Here is an 18209-nt window from a genome sequence, read left to right as displayed (position 1 = left end):
TATAAGATTTTCAAATTTTGACTTTAAAATGTTGATTTCCAAAAAACACATACTGATCGATTTTCTTGAAAATTTTTTCTAAAAAACTGTCAATTATCCCCCAACTTTTAAGCCTAGTTCCTTAATGGGCAATCGATGGGATCCATTTTTTTCCGATTTTTCAAAATTTCAAATTCCAACTTTTTGTAATAAAAAATTTCTAAAAAAATTCTATGCTCAGGATTTACCATAAATAACTTACTGACACAGTTTTCATCATAATTATTAAATTTTATTTACACTAAACGATTATTATTATTTCACATTTATTTACTTACACGTTTAAATATTTTATAAATACGAGATTCACTGGATGATGAAAATTCTTTAAATCGCAAAGTATCTTTTCCGTCTGGAATGACACAATGATATTTCTGCGTCCCTGTGATTGTTTTTGCTCGTGAATATCGTTGATCTAATAAAAGTTTAGCCTGATCATACTTTTCATTTGAAAAAAATTCAATATTTATATTTGGTAAAGAATTTGGTTTTTCCGCCCATTCAAATAGTTCGACAGGAGTTGAAATTTGTTGATTTGTTATACGGAAGTTGAAGACTTGATCGTGCTGCCATCCTTTTGAAAGTCCCTCCAGCTCCATCACAAGGTCCTTTCCCATGTGCGGTTGCAAAGTAATGCCATTCAGCTTTAATTCCAAAGTCTTCTTCATGATAATGAAGATTTACAAAATTTTTGAAATTTTTAAATTGTTGGGGTGCTCCGTCAGAAAAGTAAATAATTTTTGAGATATTATTGGAAAGACCTTTGATAAAATTAGTTGTGATTCTTGTAAACTCATGAACAGCAACTGCATCGTGAGATAAGCAATCTGATACAATTACTAGACACTTATGAACCAGCTCATTATTGTTTATATAATAAATTACAACTGGATAAACAGTTGCCTGGCTGTTATTCCAGTGGAATCCAGATGCAGCATTCTGGATAACTAAAGCATAATTTTCCGCAAAATCACAGATAACAATAAATTCATTCTCCTTCAATGATTCTTTCAACGACCTCAAATAACTCGCTTGCTCTTTAGCAATATAATTATGAGGAAGAAGACTTGTGATATTCTCACAAAAACTGTCTACAAAATCTGATGAAGTTTTCACAAATGTCTCTAAGCTCGTACGGGGATTTGAAATCCAATTTTCCATTTTCTTCTAGTACATTTAATAGTAAGTCTTTCAAAGTTTGTATTCCTGGACACTTATCACAGTTGTAAAAGAAACAATCAGAGGTAGGGTTTTGACATATGATTATCTTCAGGCAGTCACTATGCGTCAGTAATGGTGTTGCTAATTGTTCAGTAAGTGCTGCCAAGTTACACCCTGTAATAAACGAGACCATGAATGATTTTGAAAAAGACTTTTATAGTGTATCACTTACCTAACATCATAAGCTTGACATTTTGGTGTATAGAACACACACAAATAGTGTGAGTTCCACTCGAACCAGCAAGCACGCAATGTTGAGGACGCAATGATGCAAATTTTGAAAAACCAACCCGGCAATCTGGATGACGTTCCTTGAAAAGTTCATATAACTCTTTTAAGTTCGAGAGAATGAGACGTTTCTGGACATGCTCACGTTTTCCGTCATCATTTCTAATAGAAAGATAATCTTTCATCCCTGGCATATTTACACTAATTTTGACATTAGATGTCGACCTAAAATGTAAATAAATTGAATTTATTATCACTAAAAACATTAATAGGCATTATTGATTTGAATATGATTTTGAAAAAATTCTAACCTAATTTGGCATTTGGAGTTGAAAGAATTCCTTTTTTATCTCGAAGAGATTTTGCAATTGACGCCATGTATATTGTACAACCCATTGCTTCACATACTCGAGATAATCCCCATGATTCAGGTAAAAGAGTAAGAATTTGAATTTTTTCACATCGTTGCGTATTACTATCGTTGAATTTATTTTTTAATTTATCGAGCAATTCTAAGAAATTTTGAGAGTTGATTTTATTATCAGAAAGTTTTGTTACTCCTAAAGAGGTATTCAATTTTTCATATACTTTTTTGACTTTGTTTTCTAAATACGTTTGATTATCGACATGTTTTTTTATAATAGGTGATTGATTTAGTAAAGCAAATGCATCATTGACCATTGGCAATACTGTTCCTAAACTTAATCCAGATAAACTACTGGTTGGTGCTGTCAGTTCTTCACTAAAATCTTCTAACCCTAAAAAGTGAAAAGATTGAATTATTATTTTGAAATGATAAACTTTTTGTACCACAAAAATAACATCAGGCCATAAAATTTGGCTAAACTTACCTGATGAAATGTTTGAAATTGATGAAAGAGTACTTCCAGTACGATTATCTTCCAATTGCTCTTCAACATGAGTGTTAATCTCAGCAACAGGACTAGATGCAGTACTTTGTAAACTTAATGCTTTTCTGCACGATGGACAGAGATAGTTATTAGTACTTAAATTATATGCAGCTTGTTGAGTCACAGAAGCTCGTCGAAGACCATTTTTCACTCTATGATCTTCCAATTGTAGAGGATTACAGCACAAATTATATTTTCAAATTATTTTTAAATTATATTTTTTAATATTTCTGTACAAAAAGATATGAATGTGGATTACTATGTGAATTTACATAATGCGTAAAAATGTATACAACGAAGGTATTAATGATTTCGAAACAATCGTCGATATTTCTTGACAACTTCAGAACTTTCGGTGAGAGCTTTGTTTAAGTTTGTTGACTTTCATCTCTACCGATGGCTTGTATGCATATGTGTGTGTGTATGTGTGTGTGTGTGTGTGTGTGTGTGTGTGTGTGTGTGTGTGTGTGTGTGTGTGTGTGTGTGTGTGTGTGTGTGTGTGTGTGTGTGTGTGTGTGTGTGTGTGTGCGCGTGCATGCGTGCGTGCGTGTGTGTCTGTGGGTGTAACATATGAGGTATTAAAGTACAAAGAGTAAAATTGATAATGTAATGAAAAAAATTAGAAAAACGGTTCACCCTAAAGGCCATCCCTGCAACTTCCCGCTAATTTCATTCCTGGGCGCTTAAAATTGTACTTATGACATTGTTGAGATTTTTGAGCTCAAAATATAATTTATGTGATATTTTGAGCTCACTGAGTTCAAAGAAATAATATTTCTATGCATTTGAGCTCTCCCAGCTCAAAAGTCTGATAGAAGTTTCATAGAACACTACTTTTGGAATTTTCAAACAGCAATAACTTTTGAATGGATCAACCAATTTTCACGCGGTTGGCGGTATTCGACGCAGTTTTATCATCCTCATAAGTTATTTTCAGGTTTTAATTGATCGAACCAAAAATTTCGGAGTAATCCCGAAAAAACACTTTTTTCGGTTTTCTTTCGTTCAGGATATCTCTCGAACGAATCAACTGATTTCGACCAGCTTGCTGGCAATCGACGTGGGTTTTCAAGCTCAAAAGCGGATTAGTTTTTGAAGTTGATCGATAAAGCCGTTTAAAAGTTATTCCAATAAAACCACTTTCAAAAAAAATTTTTTTCTTATTTTTTTTTAGATTTTTAAAAATTTCTCAAAATCTATCGGTCCGAATCGGTTCAAATTCACAAGAAATCTAAGTTTGAGGGAACTCTTTAGAACGCCGTTTAGTAGATTCCGATCGGTTCAGTCGTTCAAAAGTTATAAGCGAGTCACATAGTCATACATACACACACACACACACACACACACACACACACACACACACACACACACACACACACACACACACACACACACACACACACACACACACATACATACATACATACAGACGCCGTGACAACCTCGCGGGGGTAGTCAGGGAAGCTTCCTATGACCTTAAAACGTCGAGATCTGATGAAAACTCGATTTTTGCAAAACGGGGTGAAAACAATAACTTCCCGATTTTTGAAAATCTTCGATTTTCTTAGTGGGAAGTTAAAAATAAATTTGAAACAAAAACTTGAATTTGAATATCATAATTTGTAATTTTATATATATATATATATATATATATATATATATATATATATATATATATATATATATATATATATTGAAACACTAAATTTTTACTTAATTTAAAATTTAATTATTTAGACCATTAAATCTCGCGGATAAGAAATAATCGCCTAAACTTCTAAAAATTAGGATTCGCTGCTCTGGGATATTCCGCTCCCGTGAACCAATGAGTGTCTTTGTCTTTAGACGATTTTATTAGTTTGAGACAGAAGTTCTCACGCGTGCCAGTCAATTTATTTTAATTACTTACAAATTTTAACTGCAACGATGACCCTTCGTCTTTGATTGACCCTTTGGCAGGTTGTAGATAGATAGTCGTAGTAAATAAATAGGTGAATAGTGGTAGTTTAGTAATAGTGTATAGCGGTGATAACAATAAACTTAACTTTATTTCACAAAATAAGCACTTTTAATATAAACTTATGGTATTTCGGTTAGGTAACTTAACAAAATATTTATAGGGATAGAATAATTAAACTTAGTGTTATAAATGATTGAACAATAGTAATAAACGTGGTGAATAATCACCTAATGCAAAAATAGTAAAATTAATAGAAGTAATATAAAATATTAAATTAAATAGTAAACTTTTAGATTAATTGAGATTTTGGTGAGTAGTCACCTAATAGCAGTAATAGTGGTAATAGTAGTAAAAATGACTAAGAAATATTTTGCGTGGTGGTTGACACCGGGGGATAGATCGAAGTGTCGATCATCGCTCAAGTTTTGAGGTTCGTAGCTGATTTTTCCCTCCTCGTGTCGTCTTGTGACGTCACGGGGCTACGCATTAATTTAGCTAGTGTCGGTAACGAAAATTTCGGGTGGTAGTTCGCCAGGCTGGTAACATCGGGACATTTTGTAGTGTCTCAATATATATATATATATATACATCTATATATATATATATCTAATCTAATATATAAAATTCTCGTGTCACAATGTTCGTTCCCATACTCCTCCGAAACGGCTTGACCGATTTTCATGAAATTTTTTATGCATATTCAGTAAGCCTGAGAATCGGCTACTATCTATTTTTCTAACCTCTAAGTGATAAGGGGTGATCACCCTAAAAATTTTTTTTTTATTTTTTTGATAAAATTTTTTTTTTTATGTGGCATCAAAAAATACATACAACTCTAAATTTTTACTTTTTTATCATCAACCCTTGCTTTTTAATAGTCATTTTCATCATTTTATCATTTTCTATCCCGCTCGATAACATCAATTATTATCACTTGGTAAGTTATCCCCTCCATGTGTCTACCGGTGTCACTTCTCACCCTGTAAACAGCACGGAGTAGTGTTGTTCCCTCTACAGTTTTCGGCTATTATTAGTGTTTATGCTTCAAGCGTAGTAGTTAAACATTTTTACTATCTCAGTGTAACTCTCACATCAAATATATTCTCGAGTAACTTTACTATTTATTTATTCATAACTAATATTATTGAATATAATTAATTATTAATAACTAATAAAATTATTAATTTTGAGTGTAAATCGCACGATCAGTTAATTAAGTGACTTACATAACCTCTAAAATACTCAACACGTGTCACGAGTTCCCGCAAACAACGGCTATTGAGTTGTAGGTATAAATTATTTTTTACGTTTATTATAAAATCAAAAATTATTCTTTCTTATTTATAACGAAAATATTGTTGGGAATGGTGAAAAACGAATTCGGTGAAAGTTAGATTTTTATTACAATTGGGAAATTTTTTTTTTGTTTTTACTTATAAGAGCTCTAACTTCGACAGAGTTTTTTTTTTCACTATTTCTAACAATATGTATTTTCGATATAATTAAGAAACATAAAATTTTTCGCTTTCGTGAAACTATCTAATTTTTACATGTATATTTAATGTAATCAAAGATAAAATAAATGATTAATATAATAATTAAATAATTCAATCAGTTCTATTCATGTGTGTTTTGTATTGTACAGTGAACAATACCAACAAAACGCAAAGGGGCCAATTTGAGCCGTGATACAAATAAATCTAGAAGCATTCGAAATAGAAGAGCCCAAAGAACCGAAGAACAAGTTCAGGAAGAAAATACTGGAGCGCGTGTGAGAATGGCGCAATTGCGTCAAGAACAATCAGACGATACACGAGCTGAACGCAATGTCATGAGATTAGAACAACGACAATCACACCATCAAGTTTGTTTGTATTAGCTAAAGACGGGCTAACAAAAAATATTGTTCACGCTGCAGCATTAAGAGATTAATATTATGTAATTAATTAATTATATAAATAATTATTACTTTTAATAAATTAAAACAATTAATGTTTGTTGTTTTGTTATTTTTAAACAACATTCCCTCATCGTTCACAGCGCTCCAGGCCTTTTTCACTCATATTCCACATCCTTATACACTTCCAATAAGTTAGTAATTTTTTTTCGACACTAGAAATTCTCTAGAAATTATTCACATGGCAAAACAACGTTTGCTGGGTCAGCTAGTATATATATATATATAAATATATATATATATATATATATATATATATATATATATATATATATATATATATATGTGTCAATTAAGAAAAAGATGATATAATCATTTTTAAATTGTTGTTTTGGATCGCAAACTTGTATTTTCTATAGTTATAATTATGAATATATATGTAATATATCGAATTCACTTATATTCTACCTGATGTTCATAAAATTTTAGAATTAACAGCTCAGAATACTCCTTTAACATCATCAAGTAGTTTACATTATTTTTCTCGACGGTAAACATAAAATAATTTGTGTTCCCGGATGTTCTTAAGCCAATTATATTTTTTTGATTACTAATGAAGATTAGTTATTTCTCTTATTTTCTTATTTAATATAAGTTTTAAAATAACTCACTGAATTTAATGAAAAAAAATTTTATTGCCTTCATTGCCGCATATAAAATTTTAAATCAGTTGATCGCTATAGAACTTAATGCATTGAAGCGCTATCTGATGGTAATATTTAATGACATGGACATCATACTTACTTTTTCCGTGGGAAAATACATGGTCATACCAATTTTTATGACAATTGGTTGAACGGGGCGGAAGTCGATATTTGACAGCGCCGCCTAGTGTCGAGTTACATCAATGGGCATAGCATATTCGTTTTCTCCGTGAAAAAATACATGGTCATACCAATTTTTATGACAGTCGATTGAACGAGGCGGAAGTCGATACTTTACAGCGCCACCTGGTGGTGAGTTACATCAATGGGCATAGCATATAAACCTTCTCCGTGAAAAAATACATAAATTTATGTTAACATACCAATTTTCATAATGATCGGTCAAATAGTTTCCGAGTTTATCGATGTCATATATACAAACATCCTCTTTTATATATATAGATATATATTTAAGTACGTGATTTGATGGCTGCACTTAATTAAAACTTAATAAAAATTTTATAATTTGTTGTTTTAAATTCAAGTTAATGAACTTATTTTATAAGTACAGTAATCTAAATTAAAAAATACATAATACAAACCAATTTTTTTTTTATACGATTTCAAAATAAGGACCCGTGTGATGGAACACTGAGACCATATGTACCTTCAGTGTCTCATAATTTATTTCAAGCTAGAAATATTATTCTTAAAATCATGAAATAATTATATAATAGAATTGTATTTTACATTAAAATTGACTTTATAATAACACTAATGTTTGACTTATCTGAAAATGTTTCTTATAATAGGGACTTCCGTCTTAACTGAGTTTCTTCACATCTTTCATACACGCAATAACGCAAATTTTAGAGGTTATACTTTTAAGTTATTTAAGTCGAGCAACTTTTTTAACTTTAATATTCTCAAATTTTTAATCTTTATGAGACTATAAATGTACTAAAAGTAACACAAAATGCAAAAATGACGAAACAGATCAGGTTTACAAATTTTACAGTTATGACAGAGCAGTATACTAAGTTTTAAAACGAGGCATCCACGTACAACAGTAACCATAAAATCCAAACTGGAAAATTCAAAGGATCTGTGACTAATTACATTACCTTTAGAAACTTTTGTAGTTGGAATATTCGTTCTAAAATTTTCGTGCATGGGTAGAGAATAAATAAAATATTTCTTCTTTTGTTCAGTAAATAGTTGAAAATATTTTGCTACTTATACGCAAGTGTGAATGTCTATAATCCAAAAAAGTAAAAATAAACATCTGCGTAAGTTATTAGTATTTTGATATAAAATACTTGATGGAAAAGGTCGAGCTTATTATTTTTTAATAAGACTGTCACCAATTTTACTTTTAAATGTAGGTTGTGGTATGTTGTGGAAAAAAATCATCCTAATTTCTATTTTGAAATTAATAAATTGTACTCTTTAAATTTAACTCGTGCAAACTATTGTAATACGATGAGTCTTTATACGTTAATTTAATTATTAGAACTGACAGGAAGAAAATATAGCTAAGTGCGAATCATGTTTGGATATATGTAAAAGCTGATTACACAAATGAAAATAATAGAGTAGTTGCGTGGGTTAAAGTTCACTAAAAAGGGACGCAGTGGATAAAAATGACTGACGCTCAAATACAAAGGTAAAACAAAAAGTTGATTAAAACAAGAACTAAAGAATCGTGAATTTTTTTTTTATTTTTTCGACTTTATACCCCTTTCATGCTTAATTCGCACCCTCGTATAACATAAATGAGAATGGAGCCTTCTATACTTACTTCGATAGGCGAGAATTTATTTAAAGTTGCACCGGCTGCATTTTATGATTTTTTTCTCGGTTATTTTACGATAGAAGTTTATTATTTTGCTTCATAAATTATAATTCACTCTGTATGCGCAGAACATGACGGTTAAAAGTTGAAAATCACTTTGGCTCAACTGTTAACACTAATAAAGATTATGAACTTGGAGTCAAAGAGAGTATTTACCCTTTCTGTTTAGATATAGTAAAAAATTACGAGAACAAATTAACCCTACCACCCTCGCTCAACAGATCCTATAATCTCGGAACCCTATTTTTCCATGATAAATGTTTGTACCAGGTGATGCACCCTCGAATCAAATTTTTTTTACTTTTTAAATCATAGTAGTTAATAAATTAATATAATAATTTTAGACTTCATTCCTGTTAATAACATATATTATTTTTTTATATGCTGGAGTGACTTGAAAAAGTTGACGGATTTTAAAAAATATTATTTTACATGGTCAGACCATAGAAAACATCCAGCTGCACTGATAGGAAAACTATTTTGCTTCAAGTGAAATAATTTTGATGCAAGAAACTAATTTCGAGATAATCGAAGGTTTAATCTCATCTTGGTTTCATTTAATAAGAGACCAAGATCTGTGATTGATAACGATTCTAACTATGATTTTGTTTTCATTGAAAGACTTCATATTTTTGGTTAAAAAAGTTAATTCATTAAATTACGAAAACTGATCATTTTGAAACAAAAATGAAATTTTGGAGAAAAAACATTTTTCTTGAATTAAGTTTTAAGGTTTTTTTTTTTTTTTTTTTTTCAGTACACATCTAATAAGTTACTTATTAGTTCATATTTTATATAGAATTGAAAATATAGACATGATGAAAACGCAGAAAAATTTTTAAATTAGTACGATTAATTGAATTATATTAGTTTAAATTCTGATCAAAGAGAGAGGTCAATAGAACTTAAAACACATGAATAATTTTTTGATAAGAAAATTTTAAGTTATTACTGTAAATATATATATATATATGTATACTAGGGTGTGCCAAAATGTAACTCCCGTGGAGAACCTTTTAAAATTGGAATTTTGAGATCCGCTTTTAACAGGGACTGCGTTTTTGGGCATTTCCTGAGATATTTTGGGGTGAGACGATGTATTTGATTTTCATAGCATTTTTTAACAGAAGCTTAGTTTGGGCATTTCCGGTGAAAATTCAAAATTTGGCCGGAAGTGCCCAATTAAATCTCCTGTTAAAAATCCTATAAATAATCAAATGAATCCTCTCACCCCGAAATATCTCAGGAAATGCTCACACGCAGATGCTGTTAAAAGTGGAACTTAAAATTCAAATTTTCCCTGAATAAAAAAAAGTATTGAGACAAAGAAAAAAGTATTGGATTGATTAGAAAACCAATACTTTTCAATACTTTTTTCTTTGTCTCAATACTTTTTTTTTATCAGGGTTAAAGGGTTCTCCACGGAAGTTACATTTTGGCACACCCTAAATATATACATTGAAAATTTCATACCTCTATTTCATAAGATTATGATCATACTCCAGCAAAGCAAAGCTGCAGAAATCAGGTAACAATTGCCTTCTTTTTTTGACACATACTGATCTAAAAAATATCTCCGGCTCCTAGACGGTAAACTATATTTAAAGACGTTAGTAACATAAAACAATAAAAATAAAATTTTCTTTGAACAGAAGAGTCTGTAAACTTTATTTTTTTTTTATGAGATGCATAGGCATACAAATACTTCCGGAAACCCATGTTTCTATTTAAATTTAAGTCTCAAATTCCTGGGAAATAACACAATTATCGTGGAACGAGATAAATAATTCTCCGCAAACGATTACTTTTATTAGATTGCCAAAAATTATCATCGCATACTACCAGACATCAGAGACTACGCGGATGCTCTGAGATTTATTCCAACAAACACGTGTGTCTAAACGGCATGTTTTATTATCGTTAAAGCACGGTTTTATTACTGGGAGATGTTTGCATTTGGTTGGAGTCATATTTTTTTTTGTACTGTGATAGGACACTATCGCTGGATGAAAATCGTAGCAGATCCTTTGACAAGAGTATCAAGCCGACGGACAATTTTAATTATTTTTCATCCGGTTCCTGTCCTTTAGGAAATTTGTTTATCTATTTTTTTTTTTTTTTTTTTTTTTACAATTACAATTTATATTAATTAACTAGAACTTAATATGCGTGCCTGAATATAGAGTTTGCATATATTTTCATGCTTATGATATATTCGATCAATCACATCACGAATAAATTGATGCCACATACATTTCATCTCAATTTTATTATAGGATAACACTTTACATGCGTTAAAATAAGGGACCAGTCGAGTGAATAAGAGTACTTGGCACATCCGCCTAGTGTTATTAACAATATTTCAGAATTGGCCGTGTGTCCAGTTTGGAGGCGGTCAGTTTGTATAATTTTTTGAAACGTGCATCGCCGTGTTGCTTTTTTGATGGGCAGAATACACTCGAGAGCGTCGTGACGACATACTCAGAAGGCGGCAATGGGATAAAGACGCAGCTGCGTTATACTGACATTGTTATGTAATTGGAGAAAAAAAATGTCTCACCAGGAGATCGTTGGTCCCCTATAATTCGATCATAAACCCCTTGACGCTCGACTGTGTTGACATTTGGTTATTTTGACATCACGCTGAGATACGTTAACATTGTGTTCAAAGTAAAAGTTGATTTTAGCGTTCAGACTAATTCTATGTAACGATTTGTGCTTTCTCGCCTTTTAACAAACCTTTGTGATGATATGTATCCTAAATGACCTCCTGTTATTGCGTTTGTTTTACTTTACATTTTTTAGTTCATCATTGAGAATGTTTTTTCTTTTGTTAAACAATTATAAATATTTAATAATATCTTGGTATCAGATACTGGATGAAGAACTATATATCTATATACATGCATATCCCGGAAGAAACCCATAAAAGTGCTAGGTTGAATATATGATTTTCGGCACATCTTTGTGAATAAAATAACGGAATATGATGTCAAAAAGATGTAAGTCGAAACAACCAACATAAATCATTTTGAATTATCGACTTTTAAATGACTGTAAAATTAGCGGTTACTTACCCTGTTTCTTATTATATCCTATGTGAGTGACTATCTACTAGATTGTTACTGTACAAATTCGTCATAAATTCGTCATTTATAACTAGATTTTTTTTACGTGTTTTACTTTTTTTAGTCCCTTGATACGTCTTAGGCGTCAGTATCCTGTAGCCATCACAGAAAAAAAGAATTATTTGTTTCAAATAAATCAATTTATTTGAGTCGTTTTTTTAAATATTTCTTTATGACAACTATATACATTTGGTACAAGTAAATATAACAGTTCACTCGACTTATTTTATTATTTGTCAGAAATATATCATTTATTTGTGGTAAAGATGCTACCCGGGAAAAAATGAATTTGCCTAATCATATATATTTATATATGATTACATATTGAATATATAGAATTATATATGATTATATCTAAATTTTTATATAAAATATATATAATCATATATAGACTAATATATTGTTAAATATATTACTAATATATTTTTTACAAATATAAATAATGCTGTGAAGCAGGAAAGAATAGGAATATATTGTATGTATATTTTATATAAGTCTATATATGATCAGATCTGAGTTATCTAGGTCTATATATGATTATATATAATTAGATCTGATTAGACCTGAGTTACCTAGGGCTATATATGATTATATATAAATCTATATATAATTAGATCTGATTAGACCTGAGTTATCTAGGGCTATATATGATTATATATAAATCTATATATGTATGATTATATCTGATCAGATTTAATTGATATAGGACCATGTATAATAGAATTAAACGAAAAGCTATGTAGATAATTATATCTAATCAAATGTAAATTATAAATTTACATTTATTAATATATAATAATATATAATTAGATGCAGCATTTTTTAATGATTATATATAATAAATATTTTGTTGAGTGAATTTGTTTCACTTGCAATGTCATATGATATGAAGATTGCTTATAAACAAAAATCATCTTTATAAATTATTTTTCATATAACCTGCATTGAAAATGTGAGTTTCAATGCCTGTTGAGCCAACCGAAACTAGACAATTTCAGACCAATGCGACTGTGCCGGGCAGGTATCAATTATTTCTTCCCGGCGGACAGAAAATGACGATTTTCTGTCCGCGAGGTGAAGTTGCAGCTTTATTTTCAATCCTATCAATTGTTTGTTTATTTTATACCTTTATAATTGTCATTCTAACCGTTAACTGTACTGACATATTATAATTCTGTTATTAAGCATAAATAAAAATGATAAAAGAAAACTTGTCAATTTACGAATAATGTTTGGTAAAAAATAAACTATTACTTTCTATTTTATTATAAGTTTCATAATAAAATGGTATTTTCGCTGTTCGTCTGAAACTATCTAGTTCTGGTTGGCTCCAGATATTGAAACTAGCATTTTTAATGCAACTTATATGAAAAATATAATGTGTGACGCGGGATGAAACACGATTTCAGACCGAGTGATGCCAGCCCTCGCTTCGCTCGGGCAGGCAACTTCACTGGTCTGAAATCGTTTTGTTTCATCCCTAGTCACACAATATACTATTCATTAATTATACTACATTATAATAACGTGAGGTTGGCAATGGCCTGGTCGGCTCGGTGCTCGCTTTTCGAAAGAGTGGATCCCGGGTTCGATCCCAGCACGCACCAATATTTTTCAGTGATTATAATTAAAAAATATGTGCGTTACGTTACGTTGCCAGCCTCTGGAAGTGGCAGAGATAGCTGGGCGGCACACGTCTGACTTGGGCGATCACACATTTTAAGCAACAACTTGAATGGGTGACCACTCTAGTCAGCGTTGGCTAGCGCGAGGTATCTCTGCACACTAGGAGAGGGGCCTAATGCTCCAGTGGTCGATAAAGAAGAGTTTCTTATCAATCACTGTAGACTTAATCCAGCTCCGGCTGTACTAACATGGGTTTTCTCTGTGGTTTTCCCATGTTATTGTTCCAATAGCCGAGTGGTGAGGATCAGGGCAAATGCGGTACAGAAGGCACAAGTCGGTCCACAGCCGCAATGATAAGGCAGAGTTAACTAAGCAGAATGATAAGGCTTAGGGTGTAAAAGGGCGTTATTACGCTTGTACACTAGAAATCCGTATATAAATAATAATACATTATAATAACGTTTATTGTAATATACCGAATTCTATCACAGCTCATAATTATCTTTTAAATTTTTAAATATTAAAAACGTTAATTTATTTAGTGATTTGAATTATTATCATGTGTTACAGTTATGTATTCCAGCTGTCGGGTTATAAAAAATGTCAAAAGAAAATTGCTATTTTTGCTTTTGATTTTAAATAAATATTTGTTACTTGTTAACAAATATTTATTAATATTTAATAAATCGTATTTAATAAATAATTTATTAACTGGTAATAAATATATATTAAATCCCATGATGTTAAAAAATCACTTATTAACAGTTAATAAAGCTCATTGAATATAAACAAATCCTTCTATCAATATCAGTGTAACTATACGGAAATCATATATAATTATATATGAATCATATATAATTATATATGCATTTTGTGATTACTATAAAACATTCTCTGTTTTCATCTCAGAGTCTGCTACTCCAATGATTAATAATCTTTTAGACTATAGTTTCTTGTAGATGAAATAATGGAACTGTATTAATTAATTTAACTTATAAAAATCGATTATGTATTCAATTTGCATTAGTTGTAGGTATTTCAAACTTTACTCTCCCAGTAAATCTCGTAGGTAAACAGGTAGCGTGGTAGTCTTTAAAGCGTCAGATCCCCGGTTCGATCCCCGCTCACGGTGGGTTTTTTTCTATTTTTAAAGAAATAATTATATATGATTAGATCTGGCCAATTTTCAGGTCTAATTATATATAAGTGATTATATATAACTATATATGATTAGGCAAATTCATTTTTTCCCGGGTAAGTTTGTCGAAAATAACGACATCTTTGGTATTATAATTCTCAATTACTGCTCTCATGACGTCACTTGAACGTTGAAAACAAAACTTGAAAGTTTTGATTACAACTTAAACTACAGCGACGTTTCAAAAAATAGTTTATTTGCATTCATAGTAGTGTTTGCATAAATAATATTAATTAATAACTATTCATTGATTGGGGATTAGAAAAAATCATACCTTACCTATATGGTAAGTTGTTTAAAATATTATATTTTACGAAAACAAATCTAAATTATTTTTAACCTATATTTAACACTTTCATTCAATAGAAGACACCGAAAATATTTTATTATTAAACTAAAAGAATAGAAAATAATTTTATTTTTAACTTCCCGCTACGAAAATCGAAGATTTTCAAAAATCGGGAAGTTATTGTTTTCACCCCGTTTTGCAAAAACCGAGTTTTCATCAGATCTCGACGTTTAAAGGTTACAGGAAGCTTCCCTGACTATCCCCGCGAGGTTGTCACGGCGTCTGTATGTGTGTGTGTGTGTGTGTGTGTGTGTGTGTGTGTGTGTGTGTGTGTGTGTGTGTGTGTGTGTGTGTGTGTGTGTGTGTGTGTGTGTGTGTGTGAAAGTATGTGAACCGCTTATAACTTTTGAACGGCTTGACCGATTTCATCGCGGTTGGTGCCATTCGAAAGGGCTTGACCAAACTTAGATTTTGAAAACTATTTGGACCGATTCAGATCAATAGATTTTGAGAAATCTTGAAAAAACTGAAAAAAAAATTTTTTTCAAATGTGGTTTTTTTGGAATAACTTTTAAACGGCTTAAAGGTTCAATTCCAAAAACTAATCAGCTCTTAACCTCAAAAAACCACGTCGATCGCCACCAGTCCGGTCTAAGTATTGACATTAAGTCTTAAGATTCATGAATTCATAGTTATTTCCCATATGGCGCTCTATATTACTGGTGTGATTAAGCATACATAATCATTTTATTTAAAAGACTCTAGTCTAGTCAACAAGTTCAAAAACGTGTTAAATAGAAATAAAGCTCCTAAAAATATGTGCGATAGCTCATTCGATTCGGAATGACGTCTAGAAAAATTTTTTTTAAGGGTATATTAGAGCATAAAAAATTGCGATTGTTATTAACAAAATAAGATAAAAAAAAAAGGTATTTAGTTTTTCGTTACTAACTTTTAAAATAATGATATTTAAGGAATTTTGAAAAAAGATCCTGAAAGAGGAGGAAATTTCCAATAATAAAGTCCAAACTCCCGGAACTCTATTTATATTATTTATAATTTTTTTTTAACGCTGGAAATAGGGCTCCGCGAGGGCGTTACGGCATAGGCGCGCCGTCTAAAAAGCCGGTATATTACCTAAAATAATTTTTTTTTAATATTAAATAACAATTTAAAAATTTGAATAAATTATGGTGTAATCTAGACACTTGAACGAAAAAAACCTCGGTGAAAAAAAATATTGTTTTAGATTTTTCAAAAAGTTACACCATTGTTAATTAACTAATTTTTTTCCAATCTCTGTTTTTATAAATTACGGCATAAAAGTTTAAATAATTGGTCTATAAATTTTTCGCTTCGTGGAGCTCTTCTTATTTAGGCACTTAATAAAGTTATGCAAAAAAAATTTATTAAAGTTTATTATTTTGTTAATTATAATTTTTTTAAATTAACTAAAAATGAAATTTCTAAAAAATGTTATCAAAAAAATTTTTTTTTGGTAATATCTTATTATTGCTGTTTTGCATCTAATATAGGTATTAATTAACATTGGAAAAAAAAATTTTACGTTATTTGTTAAGAAATTGTTTATAAACAAATAGACTATTTTAGGACTTAAAAAAAATTTTTTTTTACTATCTTATTGCATAGGTGAAATGATGATTTAAAAAAAAAATTTTTTTCTTAAATAAATTTTTTTATTGTTTATAATCGTTTTTTTTTATATTTCAATTGTTTAAATAATGAGTTAAGAAATTATTTTATTCTTAAAAATTATCATTGACCCTTTTCAATGGAAAAACAGAGAAATAAATTTTTTTTGTAAACAATTTAATTGTTTATTAACTTAAAAATTTGTTATAAACAAATAATATTAACCGTTATATTTTTTTTATTATCATTTATTTTTTTTTATTAACAGGTATATTTTTTTGTTTTTGAACTTGTTGACTGTTTTTGAACTTTTTGACTAGACTACTCAATTGAAAACTACTACTGTCCGAAACAATTATAACCAGTCATGTTTTTTTAAAGTGAAACACACACAGCTCTTACAGACAAGGACGAATAAGAGAGAGAGAGAGGTTCTGTACAGCCAAGTCGATGCGATTTTCACTAGATAAATTGAAAAAATTGAATGTAAGTCGTTGTTTACTCCCTAAACTAACAAAAGGATTAAAAATGATTCTTTATGTACTGAACTTTTATAAGAGGTAGTATTTGAAAAGATTTGAAGTATTGAAAGTTCAATGCTTTAAATACTTTTTAATCCTCTCGTTTAATGAGGGCTTATTTTCGTTACTATGAAATATTAGTTACATTAATAAACTTCGAGACTCATGGCGAAAATAAAGTTATTGATAGAATAATTGAATTCGAAGGTAGATTTCGATATAATTAATAGTTAAAAAAATTATATCAAACAATGAATTCTTAAATTATCAGTGAAAAATCACAATTAATTTTCAATCAAACCACCATGAGTTCTATTACACGGACTAATATAACTCGTCTACCTCAAAACTGGCAGAAAATGAAATTCTTAATCTTAATAAAATCATCATTCGATAAATGTTTTATAGATCAAATAAAGACAATTTTATCAGCCTTAAGATAAATTTTCTAAAAATAAGCTGTCTTGTTTCAATTAAATGTTCTTTAGAAATAAAAAGACAAAAAATGCAGTTTTTACTATCTTCAGGAAAATTTTAATGGCTATTATTTCTAAACTTATTGATCGATTTAGCTTATCTTTGAACTCATTTGAGGTAATCGTTTGAGAAATATTTGTACTAAATTTCATTGAGATCCGTTAATAACTATAAGCACAATCGCGGCAATATGCCCTGGGATGCCCTTTCATTTACCAATTATCAAGTTAGGACTAAAAATACGATTTTAATACCCTAAATCGAATAATTTTACGAAAATTTTCAGTTGAATGTCAACAATCCAAAAAAAGTTTCACTTGCATCGTGGTTTCATAAAACCACACAATATTTTTTGTTCTCCGTGTGTATAAATTACTGTTTCACAGCTACCGATAGTTTTATATTTTTAAGTTTGTTACAACAAAATTTTTAAATATAATGAAAACAAAAATAACAGTCGATCTTGTTTTTTATACGCCATGAAATTCTTAGCGAGAATAAA

The 18209-nt window shown here is 30.0% G+C and overlaps 2 protein-coding genes across 2 annotated transcripts in view; both read right to left on the bottom strand.

Moving 5' to 3' along the window:
* Window positions 1–318: 318 nt before the first annotated feature.
* Window positions 319–1693, bottom strand: LOC123263411. The gene is made up of 2 exons (XM_044726170.1): window positions 1433–1693; window positions 319–1374 (listed from the first exon to the last, which is right to left on the bottom strand). The coding sequence occupies exons 1-2, from the start codon at window positions 1680–1682 to the stop codon at window positions 1118–1120; spliced, it is 507 nt and encodes a 168-aa protein (XP_044582105.1). The 5' UTR covers window positions 1683–1693; the 3' UTR covers window positions 319–1117.
* Window positions 1694–1794: 101 nt separating this feature from the next.
* The window catches only part of LOC123263085, a 28495-nt gene continuing 12080 nt past the window's right edge, over window positions 1795–18209 (bottom strand). The window contains exons 2-3 of the mRNA XM_044725622.1: window positions 2340–2558; window positions 1795–2246 (exon numbers count right to left, since the gene is read on the bottom strand). Coding sequence (XP_044581557.1) covers window positions 1795–2246; window positions 2340–2558 — 671 coding nt within the window. The remainder of the gene's footprint in view (window positions 2247–2339; window positions 2559–18209) is intronic.

Source organism: Cotesia glomerata, linkage group LG4 (genome assembly GCF_020080835.1).
Source record: "Cotesia glomerata isolate CgM1 linkage group LG4, MPM_Cglom_v2.3, whole genome shotgun sequence".
Taxonomy (NCBI): Eukaryota; Metazoa; Arthropoda; class Insecta; order Hymenoptera; family Braconidae; genus Cotesia; species Cotesia glomerata.
The sequence above is the reverse complement of the archived record's forward strand: the minus strand, read 5'-3'. Positions and strand labels throughout refer to the sequence as shown.